General features: G+C 36.0%; 1 protein-coding gene across 1 annotated transcript in view; it reads left to right on the top strand.

Moving 5' to 3' along the window:
* The window catches only part of POLN (DNA polymerase nu), a 97,824-nt gene extending 78,622 nt beyond the window's left edge, over positions 1-19,202 (top strand). The window contains exons 25-27 of the mRNA XM_064710199.1: positions 7,312-7,379; positions 16,006-16,067; positions 18,943-19,202. Of these exons, the coding sequence (XP_064566269.1) occupies positions 7,312-7,379; positions 16,006-16,067; positions 18,943-19,011 (199 nt within the window). The 3' untranslated portion in view covers positions 19,012-19,202. The remainder of the gene's footprint in view (positions 1-7,311; positions 7,380-16,005; positions 16,068-18,942) is intronic.
* Positions 19,203-19,735: the final 533 nt, after the last annotated feature.

The raw sequence follows: 19,735 nt of genomic DNA, 5'->3' as shown, positions 1-19,735 counted from the left end.
TACAGTAGCAGCTGAAAGAAAGACTCATGGAATTGATGAGAGTGCAACGGGGAACTTGGTGAACTCAGATGGACAGTTGTAATTCTTTTCTGTGTTTAAAACATCACTGCAGTGAGAACCACATGGAAACTTGGTGAGAAAGAAGGGTGCTGACAAATTGTGGAAGAATTGCTGCCTATAGCATTGCTTGTACATATTATCATTTTGTAAGCTGAAGAAGCACTGATGTTACCCAAAGTCTATTAGGTATTACATGGACTTCTCAGTATCTCAACAGCATGCACATGAATTTTAACAAGTCTGCAGAACTATTGAGAAATTTGGTATGAATCCACCGAATCTGCTTTTGCATGAAGTTATTGTTCTTCCAGCACTGGACCTGTGCCACAAACACACAGCTTTACTTCTCAGCCTGTCTGGAGCTCAGTTAAAGAGACAGGTTCAACCACAGGCCAAGTATAAATGAGTAATCTGAAAGGGAGAAACCACCAGCAAATTAAAGGAAAAGGTTTATTTTCTTGGTTGATCCCAGCTGCTTTTCAATAGCAGTGGATGTTGGAGTTTTGTATGTCTTCCTTAAGGAACACCTTAATCAACCTAATGATTTTCTGTGCTGATGAGCTGTAAATACAACTCGCTTCTACAGATATCTAAATTGGTTAGAAACAGCTCTTGCTGTCCCAGCAACAAGTATTGTTTTATGTGACCTGGATTTTTTTCAGATAGAAGTCATGTGATCAATCAAAAATGATGAATTTCTTGAAAGTAGCTTTCTGTTTTAGTACAACACAAGAATCTAGCAGCATTTTTATAAGGTGTGTAGGGATCTAATAATTATTACTTCATAAACTGCTTATAATCTCTCAGATTCATACAAAAGGGCATATTAATAAACCCAACTTCCTGATTGCATCATAGTTTCAAACAAATAAATTAAGTAAAATTTGTAGTGCTGCTGCTATGTGTGTTGATCTTCTTTAATTTGGGGTATAAGACTTACATCCATCTATCTGTTTCTTCAGAAGTTAAAGAACTGTTTTTACTCATGTTTCTTCTCCAGCAGTTAACTAGGATTTTCAAATAAATGCTTTTTGCTTTGGTATTCTGCCCACAATTCCCACTCAGTATGCCCCCAAACTTCCTTAATGTATTAACTCTAGCAAGATGATTAACCTTTATCCTTAGCCTGATACTGGAGAAATTGAACCACAAGGAAAAGATAAATTTTGGATTCTGCTTGAGAGGAGAGTAAGATTGTTGTTTCACAGAATGCTTTTGTTTCTGTAGCACAAGGAAATTTCTGAGATCATATTGCACTCTCAATAGCTGTTCTCTAATATGTAGCTCTTTGCCTCCCAAAGTAACCAAATAACATTGAATTTCTATGCAAGCTGTAACTTAGAAAAATCATCACTTTCCTCAAGCAACCAAAGCAGTATTTTGCATGTATCCACAAGATGGTGAGCTGTTACCTGAACACTTCATGCTCAGTGAGCCAGAGCAAATCAGACTAATTTGTTCTTTATAGAAAGAGCCAAGTACATTTAAAATGCTGAAATATCACAGCCAAAAGAGACATGCATGATTTAGCAGGTTTTTCACTATTCCTTTATGTAAGACATTCAATACAAATAAATATATTTCATTTATAAAACCTTTTTGTAGGTCACCTTTTAGATTTGTATGTTTTCAAACATTTTGGATGCATGCAGAAATTCTATTATCTTTAATTAGCCATCTGTTCAGTTTCCTACTCTTCATGATGTAGCTGCTGAGAAAACCTATTTCACAGGCTAGCTGAATTTTTATGGCAAAAATGTTAAAATAATTTGGTCTTTATCATGAAAACACTGAAACAGGTAGCTTGAAGTTAATGCAAGTAACATCTATTCAGGCATGATGTATCCTGAGCTATAACTTTTATATTACAACATTAGGAATCCACATAGGTGCAGCCTGAAAAAAATTTTTAGAAAGGGAAAATTCTACAAAATATTACAATATGCTAATGATCTTGTTCCTTTCTTACATGACAATAGGCCTTCTGTCCACTGGGTTCTGTGGGGAAACCGTGGCACAATTACCCAACAGGTAGTGTTAGTAGTATCAGAAAATAAATGAATAGTGTTTCAGTATAGGGAACATGGATATTTCTGAGAGGAATTGGATCCAGCTTCCATCTGGTCCATTATCACTGAGTGTGGCCAGTAGCAGATGCTCCAGGAGGGAGGTGTAAGATCTGTAGAGAGTACAAATGTCTGTCTGTCTGCAGATTTTCATCTTCCTCTGCTTGTGGGGATGAGTCTGAGTTCTGAAAAGTAAGATTTAAAAGTCTTCCCACAAAATCATTGTATGTCATCAGTTCTAGATGTTCTTGACATCCATGCAAGTGTTTGTTAAATGAGCAGCCATTCTGGCTTTTTCTGGCAAAGTATTTCATTACGTGCCTTTTTAGTCAATATTTTATTTTATTAAATATTTTATTTTATTAAATATTGATGTATTAAGTGTGAATGTGTCAATTTTTCAAGTGACTAATTTTTTTTTAATTTAAAAAACATGAAATATATTTCCTACGTTTTTTGTTTTGATGGACTGCGTTTTCTTTTTTTTTCCATATTCCCCCATTTGTCTGATTTTAAAATACCTTATTGTTTTAATATTTTTTCTTTCCTAACCACTTAACAATTTTTATGCTTTTTGGGTTTATTTTTAAACTTTTTACACATAGCTTTTAACTGTGTACTCCCATATCTGCGATTTTGAAGTCTCCCATTAGGCATTTATAGGTTTCAAATTCAAAACAAAAAATGTGATGCTACTAGTTGGATTATTATTTTATTGACTGATTTGCTTATATCAAAAAAGGGGAAGAACATAGGATGAGAAACCAGGATATTAATATTTGGGACATAAAATCTGATACTGTTGTATGGCCTTCATTTCATTGGTCAGAGACAGAGTGATTTTTTAAATAAGATGAAAACCTTGTGAGAATAGAAAATAAGAAATATTTTTAAAATATTTTATAAAATATTTTAAAGAATATTTTAAACAAGTATTTCAAAGTTTATTCTACCAAGTGATCATTAATGCTTTATTTAAAGTGGTGTACTTTTCATAACTCTTCAATGTTTATATTTTTATTGTTCTTACATAAATACTTAACTGCTAACATTGTTTTAAATTCTCAAGATTTATTATAGGTTTTTTTTCACTAGAATTTTTTACTCCAACCATTAAGTTATAATGAATTTCAAATAATCAATCTTCTTCTCTCCTTCTCCAAAGACCATCCTTTTGTTTTAGGAAATCTCTTGTTCAAATATGATGTAATTTTCAGTATCTCTTCAAGTTAAAATATGTCGTTTGCTGTGGAAATGTTACACTGGTATGATCTAGTTCAGAATCAGACCTGTGACCTTGTCCTGCACCACTTTTTATCTGAAGATGTAGGAGTGTCCATCAGGAACCATCTTAAACTGAGCTGGGCTCTCAGCTTGGCTCTTGGTCAGAATGAGGTGCCCTCAATTCCTTACAGAATTATGGTATCAGTTAGGCTGGAAAAGACCTTTAAGATCTTTGAGTCCTGCTATGTTATGCATGATGATCAAACCCTCTTTTTTAACCCCTTTTCCAGTTGCCCAGTTTTAAACCTTATTTTAATTTATTTTCTATTCAAATTCTTAAAACAGACAGCACAGTATAATAGAGAATGATAGAATCAGTTAGGTTGGAAAACACCTCTGAGGTCATTGAGTCCAGCTGTTAAGCTGGCACTGCCAACTCCACCACTAAACTGTTGGTGGTTTATATTTTATTTTATCTTTCTACAGACCAATCTGGAAAGCTGAACAATGTTATGCTTTGGGTGCGTTGTGAACAGCAGTAAAAATTTCCCCAGTGGTGCCAAAACTATACAAAAAAATGTACAGAGGGTTTCTCTCTGTCTAACTTCAGGTAGCTGTTTTGTGAGATGGCACTGCCACAAAGCCACCACACAGAGCTGGGGTTTTCCAAGTGTGAGTTCAGAACATCTAGGTCAGAAGCAGCCTTAGTCCCTTGTCTGTAGAAGAAGCATGAATTTAATTAGTTTCAGCATCTCTTGGCACCTTCTAACATCCTGAAGCACTGCATGTTTCTGTTAAAATCCTCCTTCTGATGAAGACTACTATGATAATTCTTTCTTTTTTCTCCTCTCCTACACGGACCTCTTCTAGTGAACCTACCTACATGGGAGCCTGCAGCATGTCATGTCACTAAACTTCTTTTGAGTTTAGAGAGAAAGCTGTTTCCTTTAATGATAAAGAAAAATGCAGTTGCTCAGTAATAAGGTAACAGCTGTTTTGGTGAGGTCAGTTCAGTGGTGTAATTATTTCTAGGTGTTTGTAGTAGTAATGGAAAACCTTCCAATTCTGTACTTTAGAGCAGAGTAGTCCAGACCTGGAATATATTGATTTCCAGTAACAAACAAAATCTTCATTAGTTCTTTTATTAGACAACTGGCCTGATACTATGCTCTAACAATATGGCTTCATAAATAGAATACTATGAAAAATCTATTGAGAACATTTTAATCAGTTTTGGCATATATAATTCATTAATATGATTATGATTCCATAGTAATAGCTAGGCTGTGATCCACTGGAGGCCTGAGAATTTAGTCCCTGTGTTGCTTTATAGGAAACTGGAAGAATGATCAATGTAGTGTTAAGAAAATGAAAAATATCTTCTTTTTTAAATCCTATAGTGCAGCATTATAGTTTAAGATGGCTGTTGTATGCTGGGCACACTAAAGTGGTATCAAAAACCGTGTTCAGACTGGCAGTCACATAAATATTTCTGCTTTTGAGAGGTCAGGCTGTAAAAATTTCTATTTCCACACTACTGGCATGCTCAGATGCAAGTCATGTTTCTCAGTAAAGGATATCCTCTGTGTACTCACCAAAAGTCATGTCTAATTTTTAGTCAGGCAAGAACATAGTTAATAAAATACTAGTTTCTAAATCAAAGGCATTCTTAACATCTGTAGAATTAAAGATATACTAGTGTCTGCCTGGTTTGCAATTTCTAATCCAGTTGGCCATATCTTTTAGCACAAGATAATGAGAGGAGCTTGCTATTGCAATATTCCTTCAAAGTGAAGAGAATTCAATTAAGCTATTAAGCAAAAGTATAGGGGCTTTTTCAAACTTCTTTCACTCAGTCTATGCAATAGCTAGGTAGGTGCATGCAGGGGAATGGTGAAAACTGTAAATATTGAATGTACAAATTGCTTTGATTTTTTTCTTTCATCTTTATTGATGTCAAATTGAATGCTTCCTTCTGTGGAACAGCGCATTGCATGAAAGTGTTATTACTTAAGCAAGCTTGAAAAAATGCAGGTGGCCTTGTACTGCAAGACCAGAACTCATTATTTGCCGTGAAACATGTAAGAAAAAGAGATAAAACATCATCAAAAAAATATCTGTCTTGTTTGATGAAGATTAAGGAGGAAATAGTGTGTACTATTTCATTATTGGCATCAGTCTAGGAAATCATGTTTAGTGTTAATTAAATCTTCTGTAATATCTTTCATTTGAAAATAGAAGTGTATTAGAAATACTCATTCCTTAGATCTCACGAATATTATTCCCATTTTCTAACTGAAGGCATTGGTTAGGAGAGCAGCAGAGCTAGACAGAGAACCAGCAATGCCAACTTCTAGTTCTGTATTTAGCAGACAGAACATGGTCCTGAACTTCAAATTAATCACAAATGTGTAAGATGGGGCAGGTGTAACTCTGCAGCTCCAGGCAGCTCCTGAGTTAACTGGCAATGCCGCTGAGCTGATGGGCTGTGATGTTCAGGATGATGTGGGTGAGAAACAGAAATGCCCTTTAGCCATGATGGAGAGCTAAGCTAAAGGAGCTGGGCTGCATTCATTTGGTGAACGGGAGCATGTAGAGTTGTATCAAGTCTATTTTGCTGTCCAGAGAGAAAATTTCAGTTAATTTACATTGCTTCCACAGGTTTTTGGACATGCATAAGATGGCAGTTAAGTCTGGTCCAAACCTGCTCCTCCTGTTTTACTTTTAGCATGGAGGTGAGGTGATCAGTTGTTACAATGCTGAGAGGTTTTGAAAATCATATTCTTTCATTCCTAAATCCTGAAAAATTTATGATGAAGTTTTTATGTATATTTTAAGTTCTTCTAAGAAAGGACTTTTCCTTACCAAATATTCAGAATATATGATGCTTTAATCCTGACTGAAGGCATGAGACTACTCTGGAACAAACAATAATCAGTCTATTGTGTTTTTATTGGACTGGTTTAATAAATGCAATTATTTTCACTTATTCAATTGATTGACTGTTTATTCATCTTTAATATTCACTGTTTTGATTTGTACCTTTTGCATGCCATTTCAATGGTTATCAGGATACTCTTGTTTTAATTAATTTACTTGAATTAGAAATTACAACTTTTCATGTAACTGTGTTCTCTTGCTATAGATGATCCTGGTCTTTTCATCTATTTCTTTTTTTGTGTCCTGTGTCCTAATTTCCTATTAAAAATATGTTAATCTGTTTCATTCTGCTTCTGACTGTGTTGTAAGTGACTAATAATTTAAGATCTATTATTAGAGCTCACCACACTGTTAGTCAATGTCACACTGTAATTTAAGGCAGTGTGAAACTATCTTAAGAAGCTGTGAAAAGTTATAAGTCATAACCATATTGATGTTTCAGCCATTTGTAAAGAATTATTTACTTGAATAACTGCTATTATTAAGAAAAGATATTAAGAAAAGTCTACAAGTGACATTTGATTTAAATCATGGAATCAAACAGCATGGTTTGGGTTGGAAGGGACCATAAAGACCACCTTGTTCAAGCCCCATGCAACCTGGCTTTGAGGAATTCCAGGGATGGTGCATCCACAACTTCTCTGAGCAACCAGTTCAAGTGCCTCGCCACCATCATGAGGAAGAACTTCTTCTTTATATCCAATTCAAAAAACCAAACTATATTAACAAAACGTAGTCTGTCTCCATCATTTCTTGTCTTTTTCTTCAAATTAGGCTGGTTTTAAGTGATGCCTTGTTATGTCATCAAATCCCTGAATGACATTTATAAGGTGGCAAGCACAATTTGGGTTTACAGCTATGGCCTTCATGTTTCCAGAATATAGGGAGAGGCAATTCTTAAATCCATTAATGATTTTTAAATTTTCTTTGGATGTTTATTTTCACTTTAACTTATCCATGAATCGAAAGCACTGTTAAAAATTTCTTGCATATATTATCTGATGTCTCTGAAATTTTTCAGGTTAATTGCCCAGATCCACGACGAATTGTTGTTTGAGGTAGAAGATTCTCAAATCCAGGAATTCTCAGGTAAATAAAATCTCTTCTACTCTTTTCCTCTTAGAGAATAAAGAACTAATGTAGTGAGAAGAAGCACATTGGTTCTCACAATTAAGAAAATGTATACTAAGCAGATTTTTCTGAATGTTTTCCACCACTGACTCATATGTAAAATGTGATATACTCATTTGGAATTCATTAGCATGATTATTTGTATTTAGTTTTTTAATCAAGATTTCATCATCCACTGTGTGAATCCTGTAAAAGTAAATACTATTTCCTCCAAGGTTTTAGAGGGAAATAAACCAGTTTGAAGTACTTTAGATTAGGGGCTGTTACATAAAGAATTATTCCATTCTTCATGTAAGATGATGCCACACTGTAATTTCTAAGTTAGTTTACTGCTTTTTTGTAATAAGAAACCTTTATGATGGCACTCTCAAGATTAAGGTTAGTAAAAGTTTGTGCCTATGTTTCTATCCTCTCATCTGGCTTACTTCCAGACATTATTCCCTAAGCCAGGGTTTGTGTCAGCATCTGGTACAAATTTAGCAAGTGAGGGCACGTAGCAGACTGTTGGGTCTCTTCTCCAGTAAATTGTGCATTTATTCCTGTAGGCACCAAGTGTTTATTCACAAATGTTGACCTAGTTTGAAGCTCAACAAAATGTTTGGCTAAACCCATTAGCCAAAATATCAAAAATTATTTAAATTAACCAATACAAGAAATATCTTCCATTATAGCACAAGCATTTAATAAAAAATTAATTTCACCTTCCTGTGCTGCATTCATTTGAACAGTGCAATTTCCTATATTAGTCTCATTTCATCACTGATCCCTCTTGTGAATATTAGTTCAGAATGAGAGCATTAAAACTCTATCTAATCTAAACAAATTACCTGGGAAGTGTTTCAGCTCAATATATTCAGGGCATTGTAATGAATTAAGTTAATATATTAACATTTGACCTCTAAATACAGGAATTAAAATCAGATTTAAAGTTAAAAAAATAGATACAATTTATAGGAGATTGCAATATCTGTTCAGAAAATGTCTAAAAGTGACATAGTTTCAGAGTTAGGAAGTGTAGTGCATTGAAAGACATCTGTAGGACAGCATAGAAGGATTTTTATTATCTTATTTTGCATCAATTTGCATAAAGTATAGAGCTAATATTATACCCAAAATATAAAAATGATTCATGGTTGATTATACATGTAGAAAATCATAGATTCTGCCTCCATTGGGTCAAATTTAGATCTCCATTACTAGTCTGAATTTGTAGCAAAAATCAGAAAAATCAATACTTTTCAAGTATAACAGAAAAAAACCTCTAGCTATCATATGAATAATAGTAATATATTATCCCAATATGGAAATATGGTGACTGGAGGCTTTTTTCTGAAAATGCAGAAGGAGTGCAATTCAAATACTCAAGTTTAGACTGTGTAGTAATTAGTTTGCTGATCTCCAGGTCTAGCTGCAGGGTGCAGAACAAACATACCTGTAAATTCCTTCTTGTGCCTCAAAGTTATAATCCTATAATTGAAGTTGCTAAGATGACCTTTACAAAATGGACTTGGGCAGTCTTGAGGTATGATATACCTTGGAAATTGTCATTGCACTTAGCATAGGCTGCCAAACTTGAGTGTTCAAGATGGAAGTTTGTTTCATTCTGCTGATTGAAGATTGACTTTTCAATTTGTCTCTACTTTGCCCTAAGAGCCAAAGAAAAAAAAAGGAAATTCTTCATTACAGGAACTTTCAGATATACTCCTGTCAGAACAGAAGAATGATAACTTGTCTTATTCTTTACACAAAAGAGATATTGAGATATTGATTTATTTTCTTTTTATTCATCACTGGGAGAGCCTTACTTGGAGTGCATCTGGTTCTGAGCTCCCCAGACTGAAGAATGTGCAACAAAGGGTGACAAAGATGATGAAGGGTCTGGGGGAAGAAGGCAGGCTGAGACCTGGGACTGTTCAGCCTGGAGAGGAGAAGGCTCAGGGGATCCTGCTAATGTATAGATCCTAAGGGATTGGGAATAGAGGAAGTGGTGGTGCCCAGTGACAGCACCAGAGGCAACGGGCACAAACTGAAACACAAAAGGTTCCCTCTGTAGATGAGGGAACACTGTTTTACTCTCAGGGTGACTGAGCACTGGCACAAGTTGCCCTGAGAGGTTGTGGAGTGTCCATCCTTGCAGATGTAAAAAAGCTATCTGGACAAGGTCCTGGGTAATCAGCTCGAGGTGGTCCCTCTGAGCAGCAAGGCTGGACCAGGTAACCTCCAAAGGCTCCTTTCAACCTCTCTGACTGTGGTTTGCAAGTAGTTCTGCTACTGTAGAAGAACTAATCCAAGATGTCTTAAAAGGGTCCAAAGCTGGCAATTCTTCAGTCATTAATGAGAATTTTGTTTGATCTGAATAGCAGAGAAAGTGTGGATCTGCAGTGGCATCTCACTTGCAGCCAGCAGCAGTGCTGAAGCACATCTCCCTATTGTCCCAGTCCTTGGTGGGAATGGTTTCAGTTCACATCACAGAGCAGCCTGAGAACAGTTGACCTAGATTCCTTTCAGATGAAACTAAATAGGAACACTCTTTCTCCTCATATTTTCCAATTATTTCAGGAGCTACTAAGTAATGTAACAGATTAGATATCTGACAGTTAAACCAAAAAGGAGTCAGTAGGATGTGTGCTCTTAATTCACTTAAGTGCTTTGAAAGTCCAAATAGAGTTTTTATCTCTTTACCTAAAGTTCTCTCACCCTTTTTTAAAAATCTTTACTCTTTTTGTTTTTATTTGCCAATATTCTTTAGCTGTCAGCTTTGTCTTTACATATCCAATGAGCTTTTGTCCATTCAGAAACTTTAAATTACAGAATCTGCTGACTTGCAGTTTCCAGCCTGCAGTTTAATGATCCAGAGAGAAATCTCAGTTGTACAGTCACAAAGCTCAGTAAAGGGAAGGACGTGGACTTGAAGCTAAAGAGCAGTGCTGGAGGGTTTAAATGGATTACACTTCAGTGCTGTGTTATTCTCCTGCATTTAATGTGATCCAAGAAGTACTGGCCTACTATTCAGCATGTTTGCATTCTGATTCCAGTCATGCTTCTGATCTACTTTCTCAGGAAAGCATCAACAAATATATGTCTCCTTTTTCTTGCTTGTAGAATGAACATGAAACTTAAAATATTTTTAAGATTTATAAATTAAGAACATAAAGGTAAATAGTATTATTTCATAAGATCATAGTGCAGGAGATAAGCCTTCTCAGCAGCATTTCCCTGATGGAAGAGTCTCTTTTGAATTGCTTCACAACATTAAAATGTTCTTTTGCTTCTTAGACTCTTGAATGGCAGCTGAAAATTGCCCCAAGGAATTGTAGTATTGGCACTTTCTTTAGTCTTGCATAGGACTTCATATGCTCCAATAAGAATTTCCAGGACTTTACAATATACAGAAATCCCATTTATAGTGCATCTAATAATGCACAAATGATTTGGAATCTTTTGAATCTAATAAACAAGAGGACAAGCAAACAAGCAAAGAAGTGTTCTTTTTTTTCTGATCTACTTCTGCACAAAGTACTGCATGAGGTGGGTCATCTCAAGGTCTCATCTGTACTTTGGAAGAATACCTTCTTCAAAAGGAATCCATTGCCCACAATTTTATAGTGCACATATGGCTCACTCTGAATGGACAAGGCAGAACATCATTTATTTATAATAAGGTTTTGACTGCCCAAGCTTTGACATACTTTGAAATACAATGAAGCACATAGTACTCTGAATGTTGCAATTTTCATCAATGATATGGAATATTGTTTCCTTCAATTCTCTGTTTAGGGCAAGAACATGACAGCAAAAGAGCTTTTTAAAATCCTAATTTCCTATTAGAGGGTGCTTGGGAAGTTCAAATCAAAACATTTGGCAGAAATTTGTTTTGCTTGGGCAGAAGACTCTCAGCTTTACCATCAATAATCTGCCTGGTTTCTGGCCAGCTTGCCTGTCTGGCTTCCTCACATCTTGAGCTCTCCAGCAGCCCAGGAAGCAGAAAGGCAGATGATACTATGGGAATGCCAAAAACTGGATTCTTGGATCTGAGAAGGCTCAGTGCCTCTGAGTCCTGAAGTCTGTGTAATCAGGTAATCAGTCTGTCCCCAATTCAGACTCTGGAAGAGTATTTAGGAATGGCAGAACTCAATTTTTCATTTTGTGAGACTGTTTCTGACACTGATGCTCCATGCTGTGTTTGAACTGCCTCTTTGGCTTTGGATTATGCTGAATGCATTACAGCTAAAAGGGGGAACACGCTTTGTGGGGAAGAAAAGTCAATTTTTAAATTTTTTTTTTTTACGGTCAAGGGATACCTGCAGGTACAACTGTAGAATCTGGCTTCTAATGTGTGTTCCATAAATAGCTGGTGCGTTTGAAAGGTGAACTTTGCCAGTGGCAATTACTGTGGACTCTTCTATGCCTTTCTCTCTGCTTGATTGCATCCATTAGTGATAATTAAATGAAAGACACTTGGTACTTGAAATAACATCTTTTTATGGAAATACATGTATTCCAGTGATTTGTGTTCAATATCACAGTGCATTAGAGTAATTTTAAAGGGTGTTTTTTTTAGAATTCATTTATAATTATACAGTATTGATAGAAATAAAGAATTTCTGCATCTGTTTGTATTTTTGATACATGCACAATGTAGAGCTTGAAACAATTTTTCTAATACTTTACTAGGTATAATATATTTCAGCTGAAGTCCTTACCTTAAATTTAAGAACAGTGAAATGACCAGTCAAAAAAAAAAACCCAAAAAACAAAAACAAAAATTACCCCAAATAACAAAACACAACCAAAAAGAAAAACCAAACCAACAATCAATATAAATTAAACCTATTTATGTTGATATTAAGATCACTTGCTACCCAAAGAATGGTATCTTAGACTTTTTTTAACATCTGCCAGTGCACATTTTTGGCTCACATACAGATTACATGAAATTTCACTTTATTCTGCTGCAATTTTATGCTTACTTGATACTGAGACAACTGCATTAAAATGAGCACATGTTCAAAAGGGAACTGCAGGAACAGAAGAACAAAAGAATGAGCTGGTCATCACAAGTTAGTGACATTTTCTGTCCTCTGAGGTGCCGTTTTCTGGCTTGGAAAACACTGGTGCGTAAACTAAAGATGCCTCTAGATAGCTTTCAATTTGCAAAAATTCCTGTTCCATAGATCATATGTCTGGCCAGCTTTGACATGTTTCTAGAGTCATAATTTCATAGGTGAGTGCACTTGAAAAATGTCTTCAGTTTGATAGGGACAAATAAGCTTTTGTTCCACAGCAAGCATGCGTGTCTTATCTTTGTTCCTATTCACAGCACTTTCAATAAGCATATTTATTCTGGTCAGTATCGAGAAAATCTAATGTATGGTAAAACATGTGTTAAAATTTCAGTTCCTCTATAATCTTTTAACTTTGCTGTCACCATTTTTTTATGCACAATATTTTAGCATATATACTTAGCTTACAAAGCATTTTAAGATGAGTATAATCAACAGCTTTCCTAATTGCTGACTATGGGTTTTGAGAGATAACTTGCAAAGATTGGGAGAACAGCATTTTACAGATGCCTTTGCAGTACGTGGCTGGCTGTAAAGGAACACTTTAATAATTTATGTGCCCTAGATATACTAGATTCTTGACTGAACAGAAATAATCATTATCCCCAAAGTCTGCAGTCTAAATCTTAGAAAAGAAACAAAAATTAAGAGTGGTAGAGACAGATTTATTTAGACACTGTGGTTCTGTTTTTTAGTGACTATACTCTAAAATGTATACAAGATAAAGATATAGTTGTACATGTTTGATTATTTATTGTGAGCCTTGAGAAAAAGGGAGATTTTCAAGGAGATTTGAGAAAACCGTGGAAGAATTAGATATTATGTACATAGGACTAAAGGGAACCTTTCCTGTGATTACATACCCCCATGCCATATGGTCTCTTTTATAAATTATCATCTTCATATGAAAAATTACTCCCACTAAGGACTATTCCAGAATTTTGTCTCTCCAAAACCTAGAACTTTAAATTTCCAGCCTAAATGTATTCAGCCACTATACCTATTTATTTTTGTGCAAAGACTGTAATGTATTTAAATTCTTCCTTCTTCACTGTTTACAGTCTTAGCAGACCACTGAACAGGAATGGCAATCCAGCTGCTTTTTCTTGATATTTGCAAGGGAGTGATTTCAAAAGGCTGAAATGCAGACACAACAACTTCAGATTGCTTGCAATGAATGGCTTTACTAAACTCTGGGTAGAGAAAAGTCAGTGTGACATGAGAAAGAGAACAGGGAGCTGAACTGACAGAAAAAGAGGAAAGAAGAAAATGAAGCAAACCCATGGAGAGGTTTTTAATGGTTGTCAAAGTGAATGAAGAACCATTGGGTTTGTTCACTGATGTGGCCATTTTAATCTGTGCATTTTAAAATTAAGAGTATTTAAGAATGCAGCAGAACTCTGGTTGTGCCAGATGCCTTAGAGCAATAAGTGTGTGAACCAACAGAGAAAGCTGTTGCAGTTATTGCTGCCATCATGGATCCCCTTTTGGGGATAACAGCTAAATGGGACATAACTAGTCCAATTCAGAGGTCTGGAGAACCTGGGGGGAGCAGATCTAACTCAGTGCACAGGAGGCAGCAGCCTTTGTCATATCCCTCACTAATTTCAGCCCAGGAAGAGATGCTGCTGACTCATGCTCCATCTTTTACTGTCTGTTGGAACTCGTTTTGTCAAGAAGACCTATTCATCTCCTTGCCCAAAGGCTCTGCTGCTGTTTATTTATCTAAAAACACAAGAAATTATAAGCTGCTCAGAGTTGAGTGTCTGGTGGAACACACAGAGCTGAGTGATTCTGCGTGAGAAGTGCAGAATTCAGGTGTTATCCTCTCAAAAGTTTTGTGTAGTCATAGCTTGGAAAAAAATGTTTATCCAGGACTGACTGGCAACACACTGAGCCTTCTGAAGGCATCCCACCTGGCTGGGATGCCCCAGCATCTGCTGCATTGCTGACCTCCTGGAGCTGACAGCTTGTTGAAATTCAGAGTGGGCTTCTCAAGACAGAGGCAGTCCAACACTCCTCTATTAATAGCCATGTTGACTTGGACTGGATTACAAATGAGTAATTATTTAGGCCAGCACTTCTCCTTTCACAATCTGTGGATTGCAGTGTTTGTTTCTGCTTTTGAAAACATGTTGTTCTGCCCCACAGTGGACCACGAACTATCCCAAATCTGACATGAAGCAAGTGTACAGGTGTAGCTGTACGTAGATGTGTCAACAAATGTCTTGGCTTCCTCAGCTCTGGCACTTGATCTGCTGATACTTTGAGTTACTGCATAGTTTGGACTTCATGAAAAGCTTATGACAGCTCGTTAGCACAGAAATCTGAGTGAGCCAGCAAGGTCTGATCACTGTTCAAGCAGAAGCTGGTTATCCTCATCATTATTATCAGGCCAGCCTCAGTGTCAGTGACACGACATGAAACATTACAGACTGCTCTTCATTGCTGGCATCATTAGAAAGGTTTTGGCAGCAGCCAGAGCAACAACATCCACGGCTTCTTAGAGTTCTTGTCACTCCTTTGCCTCTAACCTCAGCTGCCAAAGAGCTGTGATGTGCAGTGAGGGATAACTTCAAAGGAAGCTGCACAGTAATCGTGTGGGTTTGCTCCAGCAGCTCAAATCACAGCCCCTGCTCCTTCTCAGGCCTCTGAGACACAAGACCACATCCATTATTTATTCCCCCATCCTGTCAGAGCAGGGCAGGTTCTGGGGCCACCTGGTATTCCTGCTTCACTTTCACTAGCCAAAAATACCTCCCATTTTAGAAGCTGTTGATCCTCTCCTTGATTTTTATTAGAACAGCATGTGTTGAAGCAGCAATCTTTGTCAAGCAAAACACTAATTAGCAGGACCAGTGATGGTAAATCTGATCCCAGATGATTGTTTTGGAATAATTATAGATGCATTTGCACAGTAATACTGAGCATAGTGTTATGGCATGATGAGTTGTTAAGTTACATGAATTATACTGAAGCTAATTGTTTAGAGTCCTGATAGCTCCACTACCCCACAGAGATGATTTTTTAAAAAATTTGGCTCTGATATTTTTCCTTTGAAGATTAAAATATTTTTTAAAGTTCAGATTCTTGTGGACTTTTTTCCTAGCTTCTTTTTTGAAGTGAGTTTTATGGTTGCACAAGAAAGTTAGAAAATTAAAATATATAAAATGTCATCACTCAGATAGTTATGAGAAGTGAAGTTGAACACTGAGCACTCACACATGCTCTACATACCTTTATATGAAATGTAGTTGTGCTATACTTCTTTATATACGTCCTAGATAAATGAAATAATTCTGCAAATTTTACCCAAAAATTCAATTTAAAAAAGGAAATTAAACTGTTCTCAAGAGATAGAATAACACTTTAAAATAATCTGAAAAAGTTGTAAATGATAATTTTTAATGTAGAAATGCAGGTATTATGTGACAGAATATAAAAAACTATTTTTAATATACATATATATAACAATTCTAACATGGAAAATAAAGCTGTAGGTTTTCAAATTTACCTTACAGCACTGGTAAAAAGAATAATGGAGTCCCTGCAGCAAACCACAGCCTTGGAAGTGCCACTGAAGGTAGGGACAGTTTTGAATTTCCATTTCTTTCTCAGGCATGCTTAGCTTTGTACATCATCATCATCATCATCATCATCATCATCATCATCATATTAGGAATCTAGAAACAACTATTTTGCTTTTTACTTCAATTGTTTCATTTTCATATTTGCAGTAATTGCTTTTTCAAATTACTATAAAAGTTCCAAAGGAAAATAACTGAAAGAAAAGATACTCCCTTTTGGGAAGTGAGATTGTTGTAGCAATGTACATGGTAATTTAAAAATCTATTTCATTCATTGCCATGGAACTTCTGTTGGGTGTGGTAGAGTGAGAAATATGTCCCTTTAATATGTGCCTGCCTTTCTAGATGTGCCAGGCATTCATTACTGCTGAAAAAATATTGCAGAAGATCTTTCTCCAGTAATTTTCACTTAGAAAATGTGTCTATTTAACATTTCTGTGTGGATGCCTAGCACACAAAGCAAACAAAATCACTGGTCATTGCTAAAGGTAGAGAACATAATCTGCCAGACCAGCATCTCTAGAAAGTGAGTAGGTAACTACACAGCTTTCTATGTATTGGACCAAATGGTAATTACATGATAAAATAATTATGTTTTTCTCTCTACAAAACTGGTACCTGTCACTGTAGCCTACTACTCACCTTTTGTCGCTTGGTAAAAGTCTAAAGCTCCTGGGAATCCCTAAACTTCGGTGAGCCAAGGCCCAAGGGTTTCCAGTGTGCTGACAAATGGAGTACTTGGTGTTGCCAGGTCACTCACTCAGCAGTAATAGCCAACAAGATTCAGGGACAGAAACAGCTTTATTCTAATTAGTTCAGAGATGGTTGCAACATACAGATTTGCACTCATGGAAACAGCTGAAAAAGAAAACTACTTGATAATTTTTCTTGTATTTCCTCCTGCAGATCTTCTGTATCTATTGCAGAATTCCAGCCACTCTGTGAGGCTTGCAGTTACAAGACCCTTTATGGGTGCTTAGGGAGCCCATCCTTCCCACAAAAATTGAGAAAGGATAATGAAGGGTATCCAGGATCTAAATTACTCTTTCTGGTTCCCATGCTTATTTCCCCCCTCACTGTTCACTTAACCTTTGTAAGATTTTACATTCCTGTTAACTAAATGTTAAAAGTCCAATGAGACTTTTTGGCTACACTGGGATTATAAATGTCTTACACTGATACTCCCAAGCTTTGCAAAATGCATTTCTGTAGGTTGCTTACATTGTACACCTGTGTTTGCCTTTCTTCTTTTGTTACAAATTCCTTGGGGAAAAAAAAGAAGCTAGAGTGTTTTTCAAGATATATTACATTTAAATATTTTTAATTACTGTATTAGATACCTGGCATTCATGCTTCTATAAGGTTTTTAAAAATAGTCAAGTATGGTATTACTGGTGGCATATAAAGTGAATAGCAATCATAGTCCTTTCTGGATAGGAAAAGTTTAAGGAGACTTTTTGGTGCCTTTTTCAGAGGTAAAATTTTCATACTTTCTCTGAGGAAGTCATGGTCATGAAATAAATATAAGCACTGTAATAGGTTTCTAGGAAAGACAAATGTTTACATGGTTACTGAGAGTGTTCCTGGTTGCAGGGATAGAGCATCATTTTAGTGTAACATTTTTCAGACTAACCATTAAGTGGCAGAAGGTTTCAATGTCCTGTGGACAAAGGGGACATACCTTGTTATTCACCTCTGTCTGAGGTGTTTTACTGTCACACACTGGCAAATCCTTCTCAATGCATTAAACAGATGGATTCAAGATGTCATTCCCATGAGAACGGTAATTCTCCTTTAAACACCAACTATGCTTTAATAGGTGAAAAGAAACACATTCTTAGACAATAAATAGTTATCTGGGGCTTTCAAAGATTAGGACTTTTGGAGATACACATTTCATAACCCTTGTTTAGTCTCCTTTTCCTAAGCAAATTACTGTGGCAGTCCTGACATACTTCTGCTCGTGCATGTTAGACTACATCCATCTTGGAGATGCTTCAGCTTCCTCTGAAGCCTCAAAAAGAGATCAATGACAGAGGCCAGATAGAAAACATAAAGTTTGATCTCAGAGAAGAAATTGAGAGTGATCGTTAAAAAAAGTCTGGTTTTTTGTTCATGTTGTTTACCCTTCTGTACAGTAGGAAAATGTCTTTCAGGATTAGAGATGTTGAAGATGAAAAGATTTTTGTGAAATGCTCCTGTTCCCCTTCAGCAGACTTACTTCAACTAAATATGTATTATGTGCTCCCTTATATATGAATATTATTTCTTAATACAGAGACAAAATGTCACTAAAGTAGAGCACACATATAGTCTTAATGGGGAGAGATCTCTTTTTCTTCTTTGAGGTAAAGGATGTTTTATCTTTGAAGTAGCTTTTTTTTCCCAAAATATAGTCCATGCTAATGAGGCAGCTTTCATGTCAACAAATCTACTGTGTACAACAGCACCAGGCACTGCAAAACAAACTGAAATTAAACCAAAGCAACAATAAAAATACCCCAGAACTTGAAAAGTGGGGGGTAAAAAACCCTAGTATCTTTATGCATTGCTGACAAAGTTGCTGATGATAAACATCAAAATCATCATTTGTAGCTCTTTTAAAAGCATGAGATGAATTTTGCTTTAGTGTATTCATTGCAATTCAGTAGCATGTATTTGCAATTTGAAAACTAAAGGTTAGTTTAAATTGTTAAGGTACTTTTATCAGAATTGTAGCAATAATTGAGTATTAATACAAATGAAGAGCATTTCACACTGGATAGACATGGAATCTGGAGCAGTATTACATCCAAAGGGAAAAGCAAAAAGAGTAATCGTGCTATATGTGATGTGTTTATTTGTTTAAATTTTTATTTTTTTCCCTGACAGGTTCCCTTGAAAGTGATTCTCACCACTGGGAAATCATGGGGGTGTATGACAGAATTGCAGGAGATGTAAAGCAGTCATTGGGGATGTTATTCAGTACCCAAACACCTCATTGGCCTGTGCTGATTCCTGGCTGAATCACTAGGCAACAGCGCTGCTGGATCTTTCATAAGCACCTAATACTCTGCATGTGAATTTTTTTACTTCATTTTGTCTGTAGCCCTAGGCAACAGCAGTGAGATAAAACTGGTTTTTACCAGTTCATTGTGTTTCCTTTAGCCAAGGTATCCAGCAGGGAGCTGCTTTTGTTCACTGCTAAATTACTACATGTAAGAAATGAAACAAGACAGTATTAACCCTTTGGGAGCATCACAAATATATTTGAGTTACACAGATGTTTAGACTTTAATGTTAAATATTTTGTGAAGTGCTTGTGTAGAAATACTTATAAACTGGCAGTATTTGGACTGTGTCAGATGCTTGACTGTTGTGTTCAGCTTATTTTGTATTTTGTGAGTAGAATGTACTGCTTGGTGTTCATCACATATTAACTGTCCCATTCCTCAGACTTAGAAAAAGAGTTATTGAACTTAATTTTGTCTAGAATTTTGGAGCAAAACAGATAAACAAAACAGAAGCTTAAAGGTATTAAAAATAAGGAGATTGTTGTCCATTCAATTAATTTCAAACTGAGTTTGCACTATAGCCTTAGCATACTTTAGACAAAGTATGACAGTTTTGCTAATTTATTATTTTTATTACTGATATAATGACAAATATTGTTTAGATAAATTTT

Source organism: Zonotrichia leucophrys, chromosome 4 (assembly GCF_028769735.1).
Source record: "Zonotrichia leucophrys gambelii isolate GWCS_2022_RI chromosome 4, RI_Zleu_2.0, whole genome shotgun sequence".
NCBI lineage: Eukaryota > Metazoa > Chordata > Aves > Passeriformes > Passerellidae > Zonotrichia > Zonotrichia leucophrys.
The sequence above is the reverse complement of the archived record's forward strand: the minus strand, read 5'-3'. Positions and strand labels throughout refer to the sequence as shown.